The sequence below is a fragment of the Numida meleagris genome, chromosome 22 (assembly GCF_002078875.1).
Source record: "Numida meleagris isolate 19003 breed g44 Domestic line chromosome 22, NumMel1.0, whole genome shotgun sequence".
Taxonomy (NCBI): domain Eukaryota; kingdom Metazoa; phylum Chordata; class Aves; order Galliformes; family Numididae; genus Numida; species Numida meleagris.
Genome location: NC_034430.1, coordinates 1,589,069 through 1,608,801, shown reverse-complemented (window position 1 = coordinate 1,608,801; position 19,733 = coordinate 1,589,069). Strand labels below are relative to the sequence as shown.

General features: G+C 39.5%; 1 protein-coding gene across 6 annotated transcripts in view; it reads right to left on the bottom strand.

The window, feature by feature from the left end:
• The window catches only part of HNRNPR (heterogeneous nuclear ribonucleoprotein R), a 37,638-nt gene continuing 18,162 nt past the window's right edge, over positions 258 to 19,733 (bottom strand). For 4 of the 6 annotated variants that reach the window (XM_021375176.1, XM_021375177.1, XM_021375180.1 and 1 more), the window contains 3 exons: positions 19,113 to 19,262; positions 17,467 to 17,588; positions 15,977 to 17,274 (listed from right to left, as the gene is read on the bottom strand). In XM_021375176.1, the coding sequence (XP_021230851.1) occupies positions 16,662 to 17,274; positions 17,467 to 17,588; positions 19,113 to 19,262 (885 nt within the window). In that variant the 3' untranslated portion in view covers positions 15,977 to 16,661. Of the gene's footprint in view, positions 1,523 to 12,328; positions 17,275 to 17,466; positions 17,589 to 19,112; positions 19,263 to 19,733 lie in introns of those variants that run through there. The other 2 variants (XM_021375175.1, XM_021375174.1) reach the window with 2 other exon arrangements.

The following is a 19,733-nucleotide window of genomic DNA, read 5'->3' as shown; positions in this document are numbered from 1 at the left end:
CATGAGAAGTTTCTTCAAGTTTGCTTAAGATCGTTTCCCCTCTGCACAAGGGCTCTCCAAGAAAAGTCTCAAAACAGAAGATCTTTAGACAGAAGGGTTTGCATTCTGCCATGGCAGCTTAAAATAAAATTTCCACCCAACTGAAGCGATTCTGAATTTCTCCGCTCCTTTTCCCCGCATGATCCAAAGAGAATACATCCGTGAGGACTAGCAACACAAGAGAACACTCAGACCCTTGGAAAACACCCACAAAGTAATGACTTCAAAAGATATTTATTGGAAAAAGATAGACATTACAAAAGGACCAGGTAGGAAACAATTATACAATGCACGTGCAGTTCATACAGTACACTGTCTAGAGAGAAGACTTGATACACACGTAGCACACCCACCTGGAACTCCTCAGATCACTTGCCATGGCAGGCAGATGTTGGGGTTCTTCTGGAAGATTAGCTAATCCGTGGTACACTTTACATTACTGCAAAAGTATAGATTGCACACAATTTTATTGACAGTTTAAAAAAATATCATATTCAAGAACTTCTCCAACATTCTTCCAAGTTACAGCATTAAGATACTGGATCTCCTAGATTTTTTAAGTCAAGGTGATGCAGATTTCATATTTCCATGCTACGTATTTTTTCCCCCCATGAACTATAATACCTGTTGTCTACACATGGTTCTACTTAGCAAAGCACACCTGAGACTCTTTGCTAAGTTTCCTAAGGAAGGAGTCCAGGGAGCTAATTGTCTGTCAGAACAAGACTCAGAGGCAAGTCCTGACAACCCAAGTCAGGGAACTGAGACACAGCTAACACTTCCATTGGGTTTCTGAACAAACACAGTCTGAACTTGTATGAAAATAGGAGTATTTGTCTTTAAAGCACAGCTAATAGCCAGCAGCAGTCCCTCACCATAAAGCAAAGAGGACTCAGCTGAACTCTAAGACAGTAATTCTCAATCAGTAAAATGAGCAGAGAATGACACCGAACTGCAACTGACTGTTTAAAAGACAACAAATATAATTACAGCATATCCCATGTTCAAAGGGCCCAACTCCTGGCTCCATACAGAAACATCTAAAAATTCAACCACGCATCTGAGAGCATTGTCAAAAGGCTAAAAATCTTAAACTGATTTTCTCCCCAGTGCTAAAAACATGCCCTGCTTCTTCACGGTTTCAGCAGCTGCCTGATCAGTTCAACATCTGTCCACAGAACTCTAAGCATTGGGCCAGGAAAAAAAAAATCAGAACAGATTAAGGGCTTGGTTGTCCACCCCCTGCCCACACCTCTGAACTTACCTTCACTGCAGAACAGCTCTTGGACACGCTATGAAAACAAATCTTTCTATCGACATCGAAATATTCATCAAGTACAGAGGAATCTACAGCCAGAAGTCACACGCTGCACATACGCCTTCCCTATTTATGTCAGACTACGAGGACTAGACACAAATACCTGCCATCAGTTCACGTTGCAAATCATTGTTAGTGCTCATCACAGTCTCTGTCCTTCAGCATCTAAAAACAGACCAGAGTTGAAATAATTACACTTTACACAAGAGAAAATTGTTATAGCAGAGCTCAGGCACTCCAGTCCTACACCAAGGAAAAGAAGTGGGAGGTTAGCAGATACGAACGCAGAAACGTGATCTCTCAGTAAAAACAGTGTGTGTAAAACAGTTGAAAATCCCAGCAAAGACTCTGCTGTCCTCATCATTAATGTGATAAAGAGTTTTATAGAGATTGCTGGTAATACTATTATATAAATAGCCAATCAATTGTCAAATACACAAGCAGTTTAAGGGAACTGCAACTAGAGCAAGGTGCAATATAATTCTCCTGCCTCTCTGGGAGAATAAAGCCACAGGTAATTGAAATGAAGCACAACAGCTGTCAAATAATCTGAATTACTGAGGTATACTTGGGAAGATCTTGAGCAGTTCTTCAAAATAAACTGTTTCCATTTGCACAGACACCTATAAACTAAAACACAGGATTAAATCTGGAAACAAGAAAGCAGGCAGTGGTTACCCAAGTTACTGCTTCAGCTCACTAAAAGAAATGGGATATTCTTGCCAAAGCTGATTTAGGCTATTTTACACTTTACTACTTGAATACCAGTTTATCTGGGACTTGGTCCAGTGCAAGTAAATAAATATCCCCATTCTTCAGTTTCAGTGGTGAAGCTTTCTTCTTTTTAACAGTTCTTCCTACTCTACGTTGGAAATTTCTTTTAAGCACAGAATAAAGACAAATCCACTAGGAACAGGCAAAAGATGAGAGTGAATGCAGTGTATTCACAGGAATGACAACCAACCAGGCTTAGAAGGTTCCTTGTTGCCTACCCAAGTCTTAGCAATGCCACCTGCCAGAAAGGCACTGCCCTGACAGCATCTTCTGAACCTAATGGTAAAAGCAGCAAAGATAAAAAAAAAATAATTTGGGAAAAATGAAGAATTTTGAGATTCAGGAGCTACCTGGACATCTTGAACCCTAAGGAGATCAAGGTTTGCAGAGCCATGCACAACCAGGCTGATCAACCTGCCACGGCTCAGCAGAAGAGATTCAAAAGAAAAACTGTCACCTCAAGTGGACCTGACCAATGTTCCAAGCAGCAGCAATGGCTGATGGACTTTCACCATCAGCCTGTAGGGATAAAGCTGTAATGCTTGCTCGAACAAAGCTGAAATCTGAGTTAACTAGAAGAATAATCTGCATTAAGAAAAAACAATACTGATTACCATAGCTAGGAACCAGACAAGCGTGCAAAACCCCAATGCCAGTAAAGATTTGATATCATCTTCTCTGCTGTCTCCTGCATTGTTCTGCAAGATGGAGCTGTCATCAGGAGCATTAACAATTGCACTCCAGGAGCGTGAAGACCTGAGCAGAGCAGGAGGTATCACGAGTCACTGAAGCACACCCAAGATGTGCAGCAATGCCCCAAAGCTGCACCAGGCAGCTCCACCTCAAGGCCCTGTGAGCCCCATCAGGAGGTTCTTCAGCTGCCATGATCAGGAACCCACTGCAAGGAATGAAAGGACTCTCAGGCTTTTACTTTGTGTGAACGTGAGCAGGAGACTGGAAGGGCCATTCCAAAAAGAAAGGGTCACAGCCCAAATGGAGAAGGATCACAAAATATCAAGACGTAAAAAGCTACAAGCAAAGCTACTTGGTTTTGGTTGCAGATTTCTTGGTTAGGATTTTGGCAAGAGCAGGAAATATCCTTTCACCGAGCTCATGGGAGAAAGGCCCCACATGTACCAGGCTTTGCACATCTGTGAATGAAGCAGGAGCTGCAGGCAGAGGAAACTGCTGCAAATCTGAATTTCAGGTCCACCTTTCTCACCTGGCACAGCACAGCAGTACCAGTAGCCATCTGAACTCAGAAGAGAGCCAGTGCACAGAACAGACATAATGCTGGAAGGAAGGGATTTGAAACATGAATATATAGGAGAACAAGCAGACATTGGTGCTTAATTTTCTAGAACGTGTGTCACTGCTGTCAGAATCCACGTGACTGTAGAATTCCAGAAAACATGGAAAATCATTACTCCACGTAAGCATTCTTCCACTTCAGTGGAATCAGATCTTCAAGGTGTTCGTTAACACGCGCACTCAGCCCTCTCAGCAGTCAAAACATCAGCCATCCATCAGCCTTGTGCTGAGCCAGCTCAGAGCCAGGCTTCAGGAATCAAGCACAAGATGCGTACGACCTCATTGCTTGCAGGGTTATATCCACCCTGGAAACAGCTGAGACACTTCCGTGCACAACCCGACATAATACAAATTTATCAGAGCTGGAACATGATAAACCAGCTTGGTTGAAGGGGACCTCAGCAGCTCCACTCAGGGATCCCTGCCCGCTTCCCTTAATTACATCCCATAGGAACATCATTACTGAAGGAATCTCATCTTCTCATAACTTTCTAGGTACCAGGGTCCAATAAATTTATTAACTTCCTTCTCCAGTCTGTATGTTTGCCTTCCCCCTCCCCAGTACTTCCATCTGGAATATCATCAAAACACCAACACAAGAAACGCATGACAAAACCAAAACTTCCAGCACTGCAAATGGCACTAGGGCCAAGAGAGAGAAGTCATGCTGTATCTTACCAGCCTTCTGCTTCCAACTGCCTGCCCTTCTCTATCCAGAACTATGCAGTTCTTCCTTACATCAAGGATAAACACAATACCAGGGCTATTCTTTTGTTTTCCTTTGTCTCTCAACTCAAATCACGCAAAATAAATAGACACTGAAAACTGTGAGGTAAAGCATGATCCATTTTCATTTTGCTCTGCCTTTTTTTTTTTTTTTTAATCACACAGTATTATGAAGCCTCCCAATTACTGCACGTGAGCCTTGCAAAACAGCAGGTACCCCTCAGAAGGCACTGAAGTGACTCAGATGTCACCAAGTAAAGGTGTTTTCCTGCAAACACGTGGGCAATTACATAACCATTTCTCTATTTCAGCTCTACAAACTGCTAATTAAGGTCCAACTTCCTAAACATTTCAATGGAAACATCAGGAGAAAGTGAAATGTCATTCACTTCCTTATTCAGTTTTGCTGCTGTGAATGTCTGCATGGAGAATTAGTTCTAAGCCAAAAGATAAATGCAAGTCAAGGCTTCTGACTGCAGTGCATGACGAACCGCATGAGGGGCTGATAGGGACAGAGCCTAAGTCCAGGAAACCTAGAAAACACTTAGAAAAGAAAAATATTTTTAAAAACACGACAATAAATATTGAAAAGAAACTAGAGATTCCTATGATTTGCGTCCTCATTTCTCCACTTGACAGTTCCTTTTCATTGTGGTTTTTTTCCCCCCTTCGAGTTTGCAAACATTGAAAAGCCATCCTTAGCCATCCCAGAACACCCAGGGCTGACGCGACCTGCTACAGCACAGAACTTCTTAAACCAGGATACAACTGAAAATTTGTGTGCAGAACTGTAAAAAGCAATTAAAAATACTTCCAACAAGAAGTCTGCCTGAGCTATTTTCATGCAGAAAGCACCAGGCCAAAATTAGCCTTGATGTAACTGGTGAAGAACAGTTTGATTATACTGGGTATTATTCCAAGAAGGTTAAGAATGTGATACACAGCACACGAAACCATGGTGTGATTGGGATCAGTGCTCTCTTAAGCCCTTTCCCTCTCGTTTATCGTTCTGCAGAACACCAGCTGATGAGATGCATCAGTCAGAAGCTGAAGAGCAGCTCCACGCTGCAGGCCTGCCCGAGTTCTTCAGTATCACCCACAGCATTTCTGCAGGCTGGGATTCACCCACGGGTAAACGTGTTCCTTCTCATTTCTTCACACATTCAAAAACATTTCCGGGATTCGTTTCACTCGATGCTGCGGCACAGGATTAGTACCCTGCCACATCCACAGAGGTTCCAACACCAGAGCGGGTGTAAATGAAGTACTAGGAATGAAATGTATCCAAAAAAACCTGCAATCAAACTTCTGAAGTATAAAGACAATTAACTTACCAGCTTGCTCAATTCATATGGCGTCATGAACATTCTTCTGGGATAATGTGAGACAAGATGAGAATAGAAGCTAAAACATTATTAGTAGATAAAAGGGACCAGGCACTTATATACTGAAGATATAAAAAAAAGTTTTCTTTTTTTTTTGAGCTTAATTTCCAATTGCTGTGCAGACAAGTATCATTTCTAAAATGTTTTATTTGTGCGATTTACCAAAAAAAAATTTTACACAGCTCTGGACTTTTGCTTCTTCTTTCAGTTCTACCATCACTCCTCTTCTTCCAGACAGCACACACCTGCAGTGGCTGAATTGTTGTAATGACAGAACTCAACCAGGAATATAATTAGCAGAGGGTCTGAGTACTTAATCACATATTACATCTCGTTTTTCATCAGGTAGTCTTATCTCCATCAGTAACGAGTCTTTTCCAGTCTGTTGGTATTAAAGCCTGATAGTGTTTTTCTTTGAGACAAAAATTATGTAGTCTCAATTTGGTACAGAAAAGATTTACTGCTAACACAAGCAAAGGCTCTGTGTATCAGAAAGTCTGTCTGCTAAAAACCAGTGTGGTCTGTCTTGTTCTATGCTTCCCCCTGGAGGTCCTATCACAGATTTCCGTACTGCGGTCCCTACTGCACAGAAGATTCATAAATTCAGATACCATCACCTACCAACAAATTCAGCAAATGCCAGCAGAGAATCCATGTGAATTATTCTACATCCTTACTCAAGAGCAAAGCTCAGTCTCCAGACACAGCTGTATCCAGGACTAGATCCAGCTCAGTACCTGAATGATACACATTTTTATATATACAAAAAAAAGTTGAAGTACATTTGTGCCCTGTACTATATTAGTTTACTCACTACTGGAAGCTTCATAAGAAGTACAAGATGTTTAAATAGATAGGAAGCACGTAACTTGTTAGCATTTCAAGCATGCAAGATCTCAAGCTGAAAGGCATACAGCTACAAAAGACTGCACAGACCTAAGTTACTGATATTTGCTACTACCCTGCTGGTTACCAAGCCTAGAAGCAACTTCTCCCTTTTGAAAGTTCAGATTTCACACTAAGCAAGACTTCTACTACGCTTGCACAGCAGCTTATTCTGCACCCTCGCTGAGAAAGGGTGCACTCCTTCCAGAAGGAGGAATCAAACAACAGAGGAAGAGATTACAATGGAAAGATGCAGTTCCTATTAAGCATTCTTGAAAAATATTTTTTAAAAAGTCCTAAAAACAACGTGCAGCTTTATCAGCCCATCTTCTCCCTACCCAAACACTGCTGCTACTTTGTCCTTAAGTATCACCTTTAGAAAATCTAAGACACAAGAACAAAGAAGAGAGATACATCACCTGACTGCAACAGGCTTCTTTTGATGCAGCTTTAGTACAATCTTGATGCTGGTGCTTGCAATCCTTTGCCCATGCAAAAATTCTCTTGGACACTTTTATTCTAGTTCAGGATTTTCAGAGACTTCCCGTGTGTTTTTGTTTCAAAAATCAGAGATGACTTAACCTGCCTGACTTATCTAAGAAGTGCACGGTACGGGGCACTCTAAGAAGACCTGCTTTTGTGATGAGCACACTGCTGTGGAAGAAAGCTGACTCATTCCAGGAACAAACTGTCCAAATACGAACTTCAGGTACATCATAGGGAGACTTCAGTCAAACAGCAAGAATCTCTAGTGTGCTGCCTGTCTACCAGGAGATTTCACAGCACAAAGTTAGAGCACAGCCCTACTGAAAGTTGCTGTAATGAACAAGAGATACCACATCTTGACATCTTTCCATTCTTTGGGTGCAATTCCCTGTTTCGCCCACACACCCATATCACTTGTTTTACTCCCTATCTTTAGCTGGCAGAACAGTAGCCACTACCTGCACCATGTGCATCCCACTCCATTATTCATTCTTGTGAGCCTTGAGTAGGGGGCATTACCACCAGATTTTATTATCATTTAAATAAAGAAAGGCAGTATTCTTGCTCTTCCCCATGTCTCATTCTCAATTCTGTTATCTTAGTGTTACCTTAGATCAGCTCCCCAGCGCATACTAAGCACTAGCAAAAGAAGTGCCTGCATTAGCAAGAACTGCTTTCCTACACTGACAAACTGAAACATTTGTAAAACTGAACCATTGGATACTCATCTATCTGAGATGAAAGGAATCACTGTTTGGAAGAACTTGCTTCTCGCTCCAGATGGTTGGTGAGATGAAGAGTTCTGGCAGAGGCAACAGAGGAAAAAGTGAAAACCAAAGACCAGGTCCTAAACTGGTAAAAACTCCAGTATTCAGATGGTGAAGTTTCTTCAGATGAACAGGTCTCCAACAACTCAGGCATGAAGGAATGTCCCCACTTTGGCCAGTGGAAAGGAAGGCATGATATGATCCAGAATTGCACTAAACAAAAAGAATTTGGCTCTTTCAGCACTTTTAGTAACACTGTTCTTGCACACCTTTTTAAGCACGTAACCTGCAATTTATTTTCCTAGTATGCCGGATTCAGCAGATGTGCAGTTCTCTGTATCACTTAAACATTAGTTAACCAAAAGACACATATGGCATGGAGAAGGGGTATCAACTGCAGAGTATATATCTACAATGTGCACCTGAAAAATCAAGATGCAGAGGCACAGAAGTAGGAAGAAACAAGCTGCTTACTGTAGAACAATGGCTGAGTATATAAGAATAGTAAACAATGCTTGCTGCGATTTCTTGGAAAGGAACAATGTGGTTAAAGACATGAACAATGTGGTGTTTCAGTAGTACTCACAGTTTTATTCACTTCTGAAAACTATTCTGCCATCTTCCTGTGGTAGCTGTATTTTAAGACAGGGATTCTTAGAATCTGCAAGTAGCACAGCTCAACACACACACTGCCTTCATATTGCTACCTCCTAAAGATGCAAAAATGCAAAGCAAACAGACTTGGCAAATGCATAAATTAGCTGTATTCACACCTTGGCTGATGAGAAAGGGTTTATTACCAAACTGAAATTTCCTTCTTGAGAGTTCAGGCAGACAGAAGTGCAGCAGGAGGAAGAAAGTGGCACAATGAGAGTGGACCCTCAAGACTGTCACAGTCCTCCTCTGGGAGCTCTCCAGGGGTTCCCCAACCTGTAGCTCTCTGGAAACCACCGCATACACCTCGCAGTAGAAGTCTTGCACAGCTAACCCTCATATAAACAACACTGGAAGTGCAAATCAACAGAAAATCTTTATGCTCAAAATATGTTTACAGTCATGTACTTTCAGTTACAGGTGCCAGTACACAAAAGACAAGCCTACCAAGAAAAAAAAAGCCCAAATAAGCAATCTTTCTCAGTCTGTCAAAACCCTCTACCTTGCAGTAGAAGTCATCGTATAAATTATCCTACTTCAATCCCACAGCACTCAAATTTATGGCTTCTATATTATAAGAGAACAGAAAACTATGGATTGATGAAAAAGGTTAAGTAGTATATTAAAGGAATAAACATTTTAAGTATTGCCTCCGAGAAGGATGGTGATTCCAGCTCCACAGTTGGACTCTAAACTTCTGTAACACAATAGCACTGTTCAATACATTTCTTAAACTAGTTCAAATTTAATTAAAACCCCATTATTACTAATTCCTGGTTGATGGAGAAGGGGGAGGAACGGGACAGGACAGTAAGAGAAAAGCATTTACTGCTACTGGGGTTCAAGCATCCCTTGCTGAGTCAACCCACTCTGCTGTTCTTGCACTAAGATCTTGTAATATACTATAAAATCAGTCTGAGATACTCAGGTGCTAGCATGTTTGTATCTCATTCAGCAACAACTATCTATATAGCCAGTCATTTGATGTTCTTCCGCTGCTTCTCTAAAGTTGGAGCTCAGTTGCTAAAGATACTTGATGCAATTTCCAACGAAGCTGTGGAAGGAGTTCTATTCTTCAAAATTGCCTCTCACACCTAAAGAGCCTTGTGAAATATGGAACATACAGTTTCCTCTGTACGTATCCTTGCTCAGTGCAGTGATTTTATTTAATCCATAAGTGTATTTACATTAGCGTATTAGAAAGATGTTAAAGCCTCTCAAATACAAAGGGCTCACTAACATGGAACACCTGGATCAGACAATTTAGTTAAGCTTTGGAAGGAAACGTGGAACTGCCTAAGAAGCCTTACATCTGGCTGACAGACATCTCACGAAGTTATCCTCATGTGATGCACAATATTCAGAGCTCCTGTGAAGACATCCAAAGGAACAGTTTGTTTTGACTGTAACTAAGAGTATTCTATTCCTCAGCACTCAAAAGATCCACCTTAAGGAGCGCATCCTGACCTCCAGAGCAGGTTTCTAGTACATTCTCCCCTCAGAGCAAGATCACAGAAGAGCTCTGGAACAAAGACCTGATGAGGAGGACCAGCCCACTGCAAACATTTATCTTCTGGTAAGGTTTATACTGAAGGCAGACAAGAGGATATTTTTCTTCAGAAGTAAGACCTCTCTCACAGCTTGTGACAATGAGCTGCAGGCTTAGACTTCCTCAGCTCTGTAGCTTCTCTACCCTTCCAAGAGGCCTGGACCTTTTCTCTTTCCAACATTTTCAAAACAAAGATAAGCAGAACATATTTGTTTCTGCTCCTTTGCCTCCAAACAACCTAAATACCTGAGATGCACAATCACAGGCAACAATCCAAGCAGAAACAATGACACAGCAATCACAGGAGCATTAGGATGCATTCCATGCCTTGTGGCAGGCAAGAGGGAAAATAAGGTGATAAATATGAACAGGCCTCATTTGCTGTCTCACAGGAAGAATCATTTATCTTGGTTTTACTGGGTAAATGAAGGTGAAAATGACTGATAATTAAGTTGATGGTAATGAAAACATATTTTGTCAAACATAAACAACTTATGAGGTTCTCTTCAGTTGCTTACAACCTCTTCCAACTGTTCAAAGCAGAATACTCCACACTGAGCATCTACCCTCATCCAAGTTCCCTGGGAAAATCATATAAACTAGAATGATTTGGCTGTTGAGATCAATAGTATTTCAACAAAATGGCACGTTAAATGCTTGCAGGTAAGCTGCTACTCCGAGCACTGAACAAAACAAAAAGGAGCATGAAGCTCATCCAAATCAAGAGAAAGAACAACATAAGTGCAGTTGATTTTGAGTGAAAACACCTAAGGATGAGTTCAGGATCTATGGTCTTATGAAATAGATATGGAATGTAAAGCAGGGCATTCTTACACACTTTGGTGTTTGCTCTCCAGGTGCTACCAGCACTGAGTTACACTAACTCTTTCCCTCACTCATTAATACACTGTATTTTGAAAACTGATTACTTCAAGTAGGGTTTGAGATGACACCTAACAACAGGCTTCACAGAATTCTTAAAAAAAGAAATCACATCCAGGAACTGCTTAAGAAAAGTAAACATAGGAAACATCAAAATATCAAAATCACTGTATGTACAATTTTCATCCAGTTCTTCTGAGCGCATGCATGATGATTCTGTCTTCAATTATGCACTTGAACTATTTTTAAACACAGCACTTTTAGTCTGTGCAGTGTTTCACTGCTGCAACTTCTGCAGAAGTAGAAGCACAGCAGGGAACTTAAGAAGAGAGAAGACCATTCATTGTTAAGACAGCTGAGTGTTCCCCCAAATTAAATTTTCTTTCCTGTCACAAAAATTATGTTACTTCCACATCACTCTTAAAATTCAAGCTAGGTATGCATTTACTGCATGCTCAAATTTAAATGTGTCGAGGTGCTGGAATAATGTCACATAAGCAGGTACTGGTGCATTTGATACTCGTTACTTGGAATTAAAATGGGAAGATAATCACTTCTCTCAGTCTGCAGTTGAAGTTGGGCGCAGCTGAGTGTTTTCAAAGCAGTGTATTCCAAGGTACACATGGGAATAATTAAATATATTTTCATACCCAAAATCGTTACAAATACCTCTACTCAACCAGCTACATTTCTTCTGTACTGGTGTCACTGCTAGAACTGGCATGCTCTTCAACTTCTTGGTAATGAATGCCTGAACTGGGAATCCTCCTACAGCCCACTAAGCTCTTTCAACTTCTCTGCTCTTTTCCAAAGTATTGCATTGTGCACTCAAAGTTTTTAACACTCCTGGTGGAGGAAGGAAATGTGCCAGATGAGCAGGTGCCATGAGGGATTCCTTCTATCAACACGTCCAAGTACTTCAAGTTTGATCTGTAAAGCTTCCAAAATCCATTCTTCAGCTTTTGCTATTTGTCTACAATACATATAAACATACCTTCCACAGGAAAAAAAGAAACATAATAAAATTTAACTCCTATTCTGTTGTTTTCTACTGGGACCAACTACAAGTGCCCCTTACTTCAGCAGAAATTCTTTCCCAACTACTGCCTTATAGGATTGTCATATTCAGAAGGTAAATGATCCAAACTCATGATATGCCAGTTTTGGTTCTCATTTTCAAGATAAATTTTTATTGCAAAGATCTACTTGGACATTTTTACAGAGTTCTTAGACTTCAAAGAAGTGTGCTCTAAGTTCTTTGCTTTTTCATGATAAGAAAAAATACACATCTGGCTTTGATTACAGAAGAAAAAAAAATAAGTGTTCAAAACCATTTATGCTTCCAGCATCTCTAAAATAGCATCATCCATTTTTCTTTTGAAGCACCATCACCTTTATTTTCAGTGCTTGGAATCTCTCCACGGCAGTAGTAGATTTTCAACAATATTCCAGTGATCAGGTCTGTGGAGATTATCTCCTCCCCCCAACCCAACCTCTCCCACCCCAAGCCCTTTAATCTTACTGAAGTAAATTAGAAAGAAAGTTGTCTTACCGATAACTCCAAGGTTAATGTCCCTTGCGAACCCCACCTAGCAAGTCGACATCATGACATGTCAGGTCAGCCTCAATCACGCTTCCCTGATAGTCAGGTAAAAGGAAGGAGTTAAAATACAAAATTGACACTTGCACATTTCTGGACATCAGAAAATGTGATGCAATATATTCTGAACTGTCTTTCAGAGCTTCTGGTAACCTCCAGATTGTACAAAAATGCCTTCAGTGGGATTATGCTATTCTAAAATTTCAGGAGTTCCTGATCCATAACCAAACATCGCAGATACACCTTGACTGTTTTGTCCGAATGAGAACAGAAGTTCAAGATCCCCTTAAATGATTTTTTTTTCCTTCTCTCCAGTTTTCGTCAACTAAGTTATGCCAAACTTAGCCACGTGGTTTCAAAATGTTTTAAGCCAAACTACTTCATCCAAACAGCCTCCTTCAAATACTAAGTTAACAGAAGCTCAGAGTTCTTGGGATTTTTTGTTTGGTTTGGTTTTAATAAACAAGAAACACAACTCAGTACACTCTTTCTATAAGGCTCTGAGCTATCTAAGTAGTCCACATGAATGACCATCCAATCTGGCTAACTTTCATTATGCAAATAATCCTTCATCACATAAGCACTCACATATGATCAAAGACTGCCCAGGAAAAATGTGCAGGACTGGGTCCTTGCTCAACACATGGGCCAGGCTCATAATTTCTGGATGACTATTAAGCCTTGCTGAGAATTAACACATCCGTGTTAGAGTTGCAGGCCTAGGTGCCAAACACTTCTTTTCTACGAGGTTGAAGACTTTTTGCTCAATACCTCAAATCAATTTTCCTGCTAGCCTTATAATAAGAGTGTCTTCTGTATTTTTTCTGTAGTTCAAAATACAGAAATGGGCTTTATGTCCAAATGCAGAGAGATCAAAAAAGGGTCAGGTTTTTACAGTCACCAGTATTTAATGGTGAACTTCTACTTAGACTTGAGAGTTTATTTAGAAAATGCTTTAAGCAATGCAGTTGTCGCTCCTTCTAAGAATTATACTATAGATGCTGAGTCCTGAAAATAAACAGTTGCTACAAAAAAAATTAAACCCTTTAATACTACGGAAAATGCAGATTATGCTTAACAAATTAGTAAAATTAAAAGCTGAATTTAGTAAATTGATTATGTTAATAATGTGCGAGTAAGCCTATAACAACGTAACAGCTGTAAAATCTTTTGCTTAGAAGTTTTGGAATTGCTATAAATCTAGCAACCTACTTTTTTATTACTTATAAGTCAAACATCAATACAGACATTTAAGCAACTGCTATAAATGAGTGATCAAATAATTACTAAAATCCCATTTCATGGCTCTTCCTCCAATGCCAGCAGGACACTGATAGAAGCTTAATATTGGCTTACAAGTTGAAATCCATTTTCAAGATACTTTATAAGAGGAATTTTGCTAAGTTATGCTGAAGAAAAGATCAAAACAGATGCATGAAAGTAAATTTATGTTTTCCTTTGACTATGTATCAGAATTGTGCTGAGAAGATTCTTCCCTTGAGTGTCTCTCATCACATATAGTACATTTTCCCACTGAGCTACAGTATTTTTGTCCCATGTTTTTTTTATTCCAGTAATTTTGTTAGATAAGTTCAAGTTCATTGTACACCGCTACTGGACTAAGCTGTAGCACACGTGATCTCTATGGATTCAGTGGGGTGCTGTTACAAATTTAAAAGGTGAACTTAAGTATCCATCAATCACATCAATTGCAAAACTCGATAATATTGTAAGTATAAACTTTTATGGATTTTCATTTTCAGTTATAAAAAATGTATAGCTCAATTGTCATATTCAATAAAAATAGTAGGATAATTAGCAATTTTGGCAGAAACAAATACAAGATGCAGCTTTACAGTTCTTGAGGAAGACGATTTTTGTTACTTAGGTGCCTTGTAAACATTAGAATTGAAGTGTTTCACTTCCCAACACCTCCCTCCCCCCTTAAGCATGCACTGGGGCTTCACCTCTCCTGGGCTAACTCTGGAAATCCACTCTATGAGAGTCGCTACCTTTCTTCCAGGATGGACAGTACTTAAAATTTGATTCCAATTAAATTGCCCTAATCCAGATCCCCTTCACAGTGACTAATGAAATACAAATATCTATAGAGACTACAGTGTTCTGCTCAATATTGCAAAACTTATGTCATTACTATAAAGTAATACTAATAGAACAGCAATTCCTTGTATTATAAACAAAATTACAAGCCATATCCTTACCACAAGCAAAAGCCTGAAACGCATACCCAGGCAATACCCCTCTGACTTCACTGCTCAAGTAAGGAACAGAGAGGACAGGATTTGGCCCCATTAACTTTATGAAATAAAAAACAAGAACAAAAAAGAAAAAAGGCTTTAACATACTAAAATACTAACTTTGGAAAGCATTTTTTTTTTAAAATTCATGACCAATTACATTAATTTGAAAGGGAAAGCCTGACAAAGGGGCAAACCCATTTTTGAAAACCAGATATACATCCTCGCTTCAATTAAACTCAAGTCAAACCATGCAATTATATACCAGTCCCACCACAAATAAAGCGTGGGAAGGCTCATCTCTTTGTTAGCATTCTGACAAAATACAATTCAAAGACACCAGACAGGAATAGAAGACAAAGGGAGGAGTATGACCACTGAAGCTTAACTCGCCCAATCGTCTGTTTATAATGCTGTAATCAAGTATGAGCAACGTATTAGATTTGGATATTTAGAGGTCCAGCAATAGTTTTCTTTAGAGAAAGATTAAATCCTTTTGTTTCTCTTTCTTGAGAAGCAAACGTTCTTCATTGGGGTACAGAATGGCTCAGATGCAACAGAAGAATGTCATGACTCGCCAGTTAAAATTGACATCTGGGAATGTCCAAGACAAGGGTCAATAAAAGCAACACGTAACACCCCAATAACATAGCTAGGAATCTCCCCAAAAGATAAGATGTAATTTTTAAACAGCCTTTATTACAAGGCATGAGAATTCTAAGGCAAATTGTTCATCATGGCAGAACATCAAATTAAAACATCAAGATAGAATTACGGAGAACATGGAGAGTATGTTTGTGTTATCTGCAGCAAAAAGTTAGTTTACTGTGCCACAGTACCTGATTTCTTAATTCTCATCCCTACTCAAATACTGTCTTTAATTGAATTGAGAAGCTTGAGATCAAAACCATTTCTGTGTGTTTGTACACTGAATAATAATACAATGTGGCTGGATCCTAACAGAATAGCCTCTAGAGGGACTTCACAGTACATAGCAAAAAGGAACAAAATTAACACCATTGTAGGCTCTGCTTCCTTCTCCACATTAGAGAATTATATTTGAATCAGATTTCCATGACTGTTTGGATTGTACATTTCAACACTTAAAACAAAAAAAAAAGTTTCAAAATTAGATGCTGGTAAGTTACTGAACAGCAGTTAAACAAAGAGTGCCCTTCAGGCTATTTGTAATTTCTCCTAGTTTTCAGTCTGATGTCCACAGTGCTACATGTTGGAAAGCACAAGAAATTTTGCATGAATTTGATCACTCACATAGGCAGTTATACTTTGAAAACAATGTTTTTCGCAAGAATTACCAATGAAATAATGTTTTAGGACACAATTGAATTTGAAATAGGTAATGTTTTGAATAGATTTTTGAGTTTTATTGAAATCTTACATGAACAAGAAATTGGAAATACAATCACATCAAGGAACAAATTGCCACGGCTTTGACGTTTTAAGCCAAACAAATTTTGTAGGGCAGATTTTCAAAAAGGTGTGAAGTTATAACAATTTAAAAACACAGTTAACCTACTTCTAGGAATGCAAAACATACAATCATGTTATTTTCAATACAAGAAAACTTAATTTGTTGTAATTTCTTAAAACTACTAAGACAAAGCACTAGCTTTTACTTTTATGTACAGCATACTCCTATGTAGTCTATCCCAAATCCAAAAAAAAAAACTGTCCAAAAACCAGAGGTTCTGCAAAATCATGATTGAACAGTGTGCCATTCCTGCTTTTAAACTGCTAAAATGAAGCCTAAAATGATAAAAGCATTGAAACCCCATATGGAGTTCAGGAATTCTGCAAGCCCAGTAATGTCCAAGTGCATTTATGAAAAAAAAAAAAAAAGAAAACTAAGAGACTCGAGTATATACACAATAGAGTGATTCTTCAGCCCAATACAAATGGCAGCCAATCGCTACTGAAGGATGAAACATTAAGCCAATTTTGTTTTGAAGTATGTAGAGCTATAGCCAATTCTATGTTTCCAAAATTCTCGATCCCTCCTCACTTGTCTACTTCCACTGTTGCCCATAAGTATCCTGATAAAATTCCTGGTTGTCATTATTGTAACCATAGTTACCGGCATAGTCACCACCTTGCTGGAGCGGCTGCTGAGCGATGGGTTGGGAGCCCCAGTTCTGCTGGTTGTTGGTCTGACGGCGCTTGGAATCAGGCTGGTTGTACCCATCTGCCTTTCTCTTGCCTCCTACGTTGCCCCCACGGTTGCCCCTGGCTCCACGAGCACCGCGTCCTCTCTGCTGTTGTGCAGGACCCCCTCTCCCACCCCTGGCTCCTCTTGGCGGTCCCATGGGTGCCCCCCTCTGTGAATAGCCAGCTCTACCTCTTGGTGGTGGTGCTCCCCGCCCCCTAGGTGGTGGAGGTGCACCTCTCCCACCCCTTCCTCCTCCTCCTCTTCCTCTTATAGCATAGCCATCATCATAGCCGTAATAGGGATCTTCATAGCCACCACGGTAGTCATGATAGTCATAACCATAATAATCATCATAATAATCTTCATAGCCATAGTAATCTGGGGGATAGCCATATCCACCTCTCCCTCCACGGCCTCTGCCTCTAATAGGAGGTGGCATGCGAGGCGGAGGGTAGTAATAATAGTCTTCATACCTATTAAGAAAAAGAAACACGCATTAATTTATCTTGAAAAGCCTCTCAAAAGAAAGTATAAATTTCCCCTTGTTAATTACCAACATACATCATGGAGAAAAAAAAAGTGATTCCGTTTCTTCTAAACTATCTTGTATTTTAGAGCACAATTTAATTTTGCAGGATTCTAGTATTTCAAGAATGAACACTCACGCAGTACTTCTGGAGGCCTGCCTGGCAGCCTGACGTTCTTTCCTTTTCTTATCCGGTGGCTTTGCTAACACTATTTCAATTTCTTCCCCTTCTATCTCTTTTCCATTCATTTCATTCATAGCCTGTACAAAAATTAGAAGAGAAACAAGGAAAACTCATTTCCAGCCAAAAGGAAACTAGAACTTTTGGGGGGGGGGGAAAAACAGTTGGGCTGCTGCTGAGTGAACTACAGGTCTGTGCTTCTTAAAGAGAATTCTTTCAGGTTATTCTCTCAAGCCCCACTTTGTTCAACAGTTACAATGAGGCCACATTTAAAAAAAAAAAGTTCTTTGTATTATAAGGTAAAAGAATCTCAAACCATATGGAGCATTGTATTTTAAAGTTATAGCGTTACATCTGATTTTTATGTTCCTGTACTCTCTAAAAATAGTTCAAAGAGTTCTCACTACACATACTGACACGAACACTTAGTGTACTTGCAAGCAAGGCAGAGTGCACACACGAGAGAAAGTATTTGGACTTCCTAGCTATCTGAATGTACTGAAAGAGTGTCTCTGAGGACAGCAAGTATTGTTCAGAGTCAGCTGAGTGTAAAAATGAAGGACACATACTTAAGGGGGCTAAAAAGAACAAAAAACGCTGAATCTTGGCTACTTCATGAAGTAATACAGCAATCCTCAAGTAAAAGGCAATGTGTAATTTGCAATTATCAAACACATGCACAAACAGAACTCAATATATATATACAAAGTACAATTAGCACTACGTCTCCCTGTTCCCTACCTGGAATTACTGCCTTGCACTGAACATTTCTGCGTACAAATATGCACATTAAAAAAAGACTTCCTATGTCTGTACAGACATATGCTTCAAAAACATTAATGATAATGGTTTGTTTGAAAGAAGCTATGAAAGTACAATAGCCATTAGAATGAATTAATGAGTTCCACGCAATCCGTACCATAACAATGCTCCCACTGAAAACAAACAGCACAGCCATATACAGAAGTAACCCACAAAATTCACAAACCAATTCAGTGGTCATCAGCAGCAGTCAGACAGGGCAGATGTGGTAGGATTCTATTCCAGGTTCGAAAATGAAAGACCCTTTGAAATATGCAACCCCATACACTGTACTGCTTAAGAGACTCCAAGATGCAAAACACTTCCTCCACTGCCTTCCTGCCCCCACACCCTATTGCTTTCAAAAACGTTCTATAAAGAGGGAGTAACTTCTATTCAACTACCCTGCAATTTCCATGCAATATTTTTGCCATTTTAAACAGTCTTTAAATAAGGGTCTTTTGAGAGACAACTGATACCTTCTGTTGTTTCCTCAGAAAAACTGTCTAGGTTGATCTTTTTTTTTTTTTCCTCCTCTTCTCTAGACTCTCCTGCATTGGTCTATACCTCTTTTCCAGTCTACTTGTTAACTTGGAACAGTTTTGTTCCTTGCAAGTTTCACATCCTCCTAGCTACTGAAATCATAGGAACAAAATTATTAGCAATGAAATTTTCACAAAAGGAACCCTGTTACATGCACTCTAGAAATTGACTTAAGATATTTACTGTTAAGAAATTTCTAAAAGCATCTCCACAGAAAACTGCTCACATCTGATTTAGATAGGCAAGAATAAACAACCCACCTTCACTGCTGCACCTCTGTCCTCAAAATGAACAAAAGCATAATCCTTTAGTTTCTTTACTCTTTCCAGCTTTCCAAATTCAGAGAAGGATTTCTCAAGAATTTCTTCCGTGACAGTAGTGGCCAAGTTTCTTACAAATAAAACTTTCACCTGGTGATTAGTGAAAATCAAAGTCTTTAGAAGTCAAACAAAGAAAAACTAACATTAACTAGTAAGATGTTATTCCACTCTTCTACGCATTAAGAATTTTCAGGTAACCTTATAAATTCCGTACCCATTTCCAAAAAAGATTGCCTTAGAGTTACCTGTATAAAATTCCTACAACTTCTCTCCTTCCACACTTCTCCCTCCAAGACCAGAAGAATATCCAACACTGATTTTCTGCTTCTGGGATGCTACAAGTCCCAGTAAAATTTTAGTAATGCATCTCAAGGGTAGCAAAGATTTATTAGAAAAACACAGGGATAAAAGTCAGAATATCATTCCCTATGCTGCATTTCATCTTAATTCCACTCTGGAAAATAGTTTTACGAGTTATCCACCCCGGGGTGTATCAACACAAGCAGAATGGTAAAAAGACAGACTGGTGTGCCAATCCAGGAGGATAAACCCATACATTAC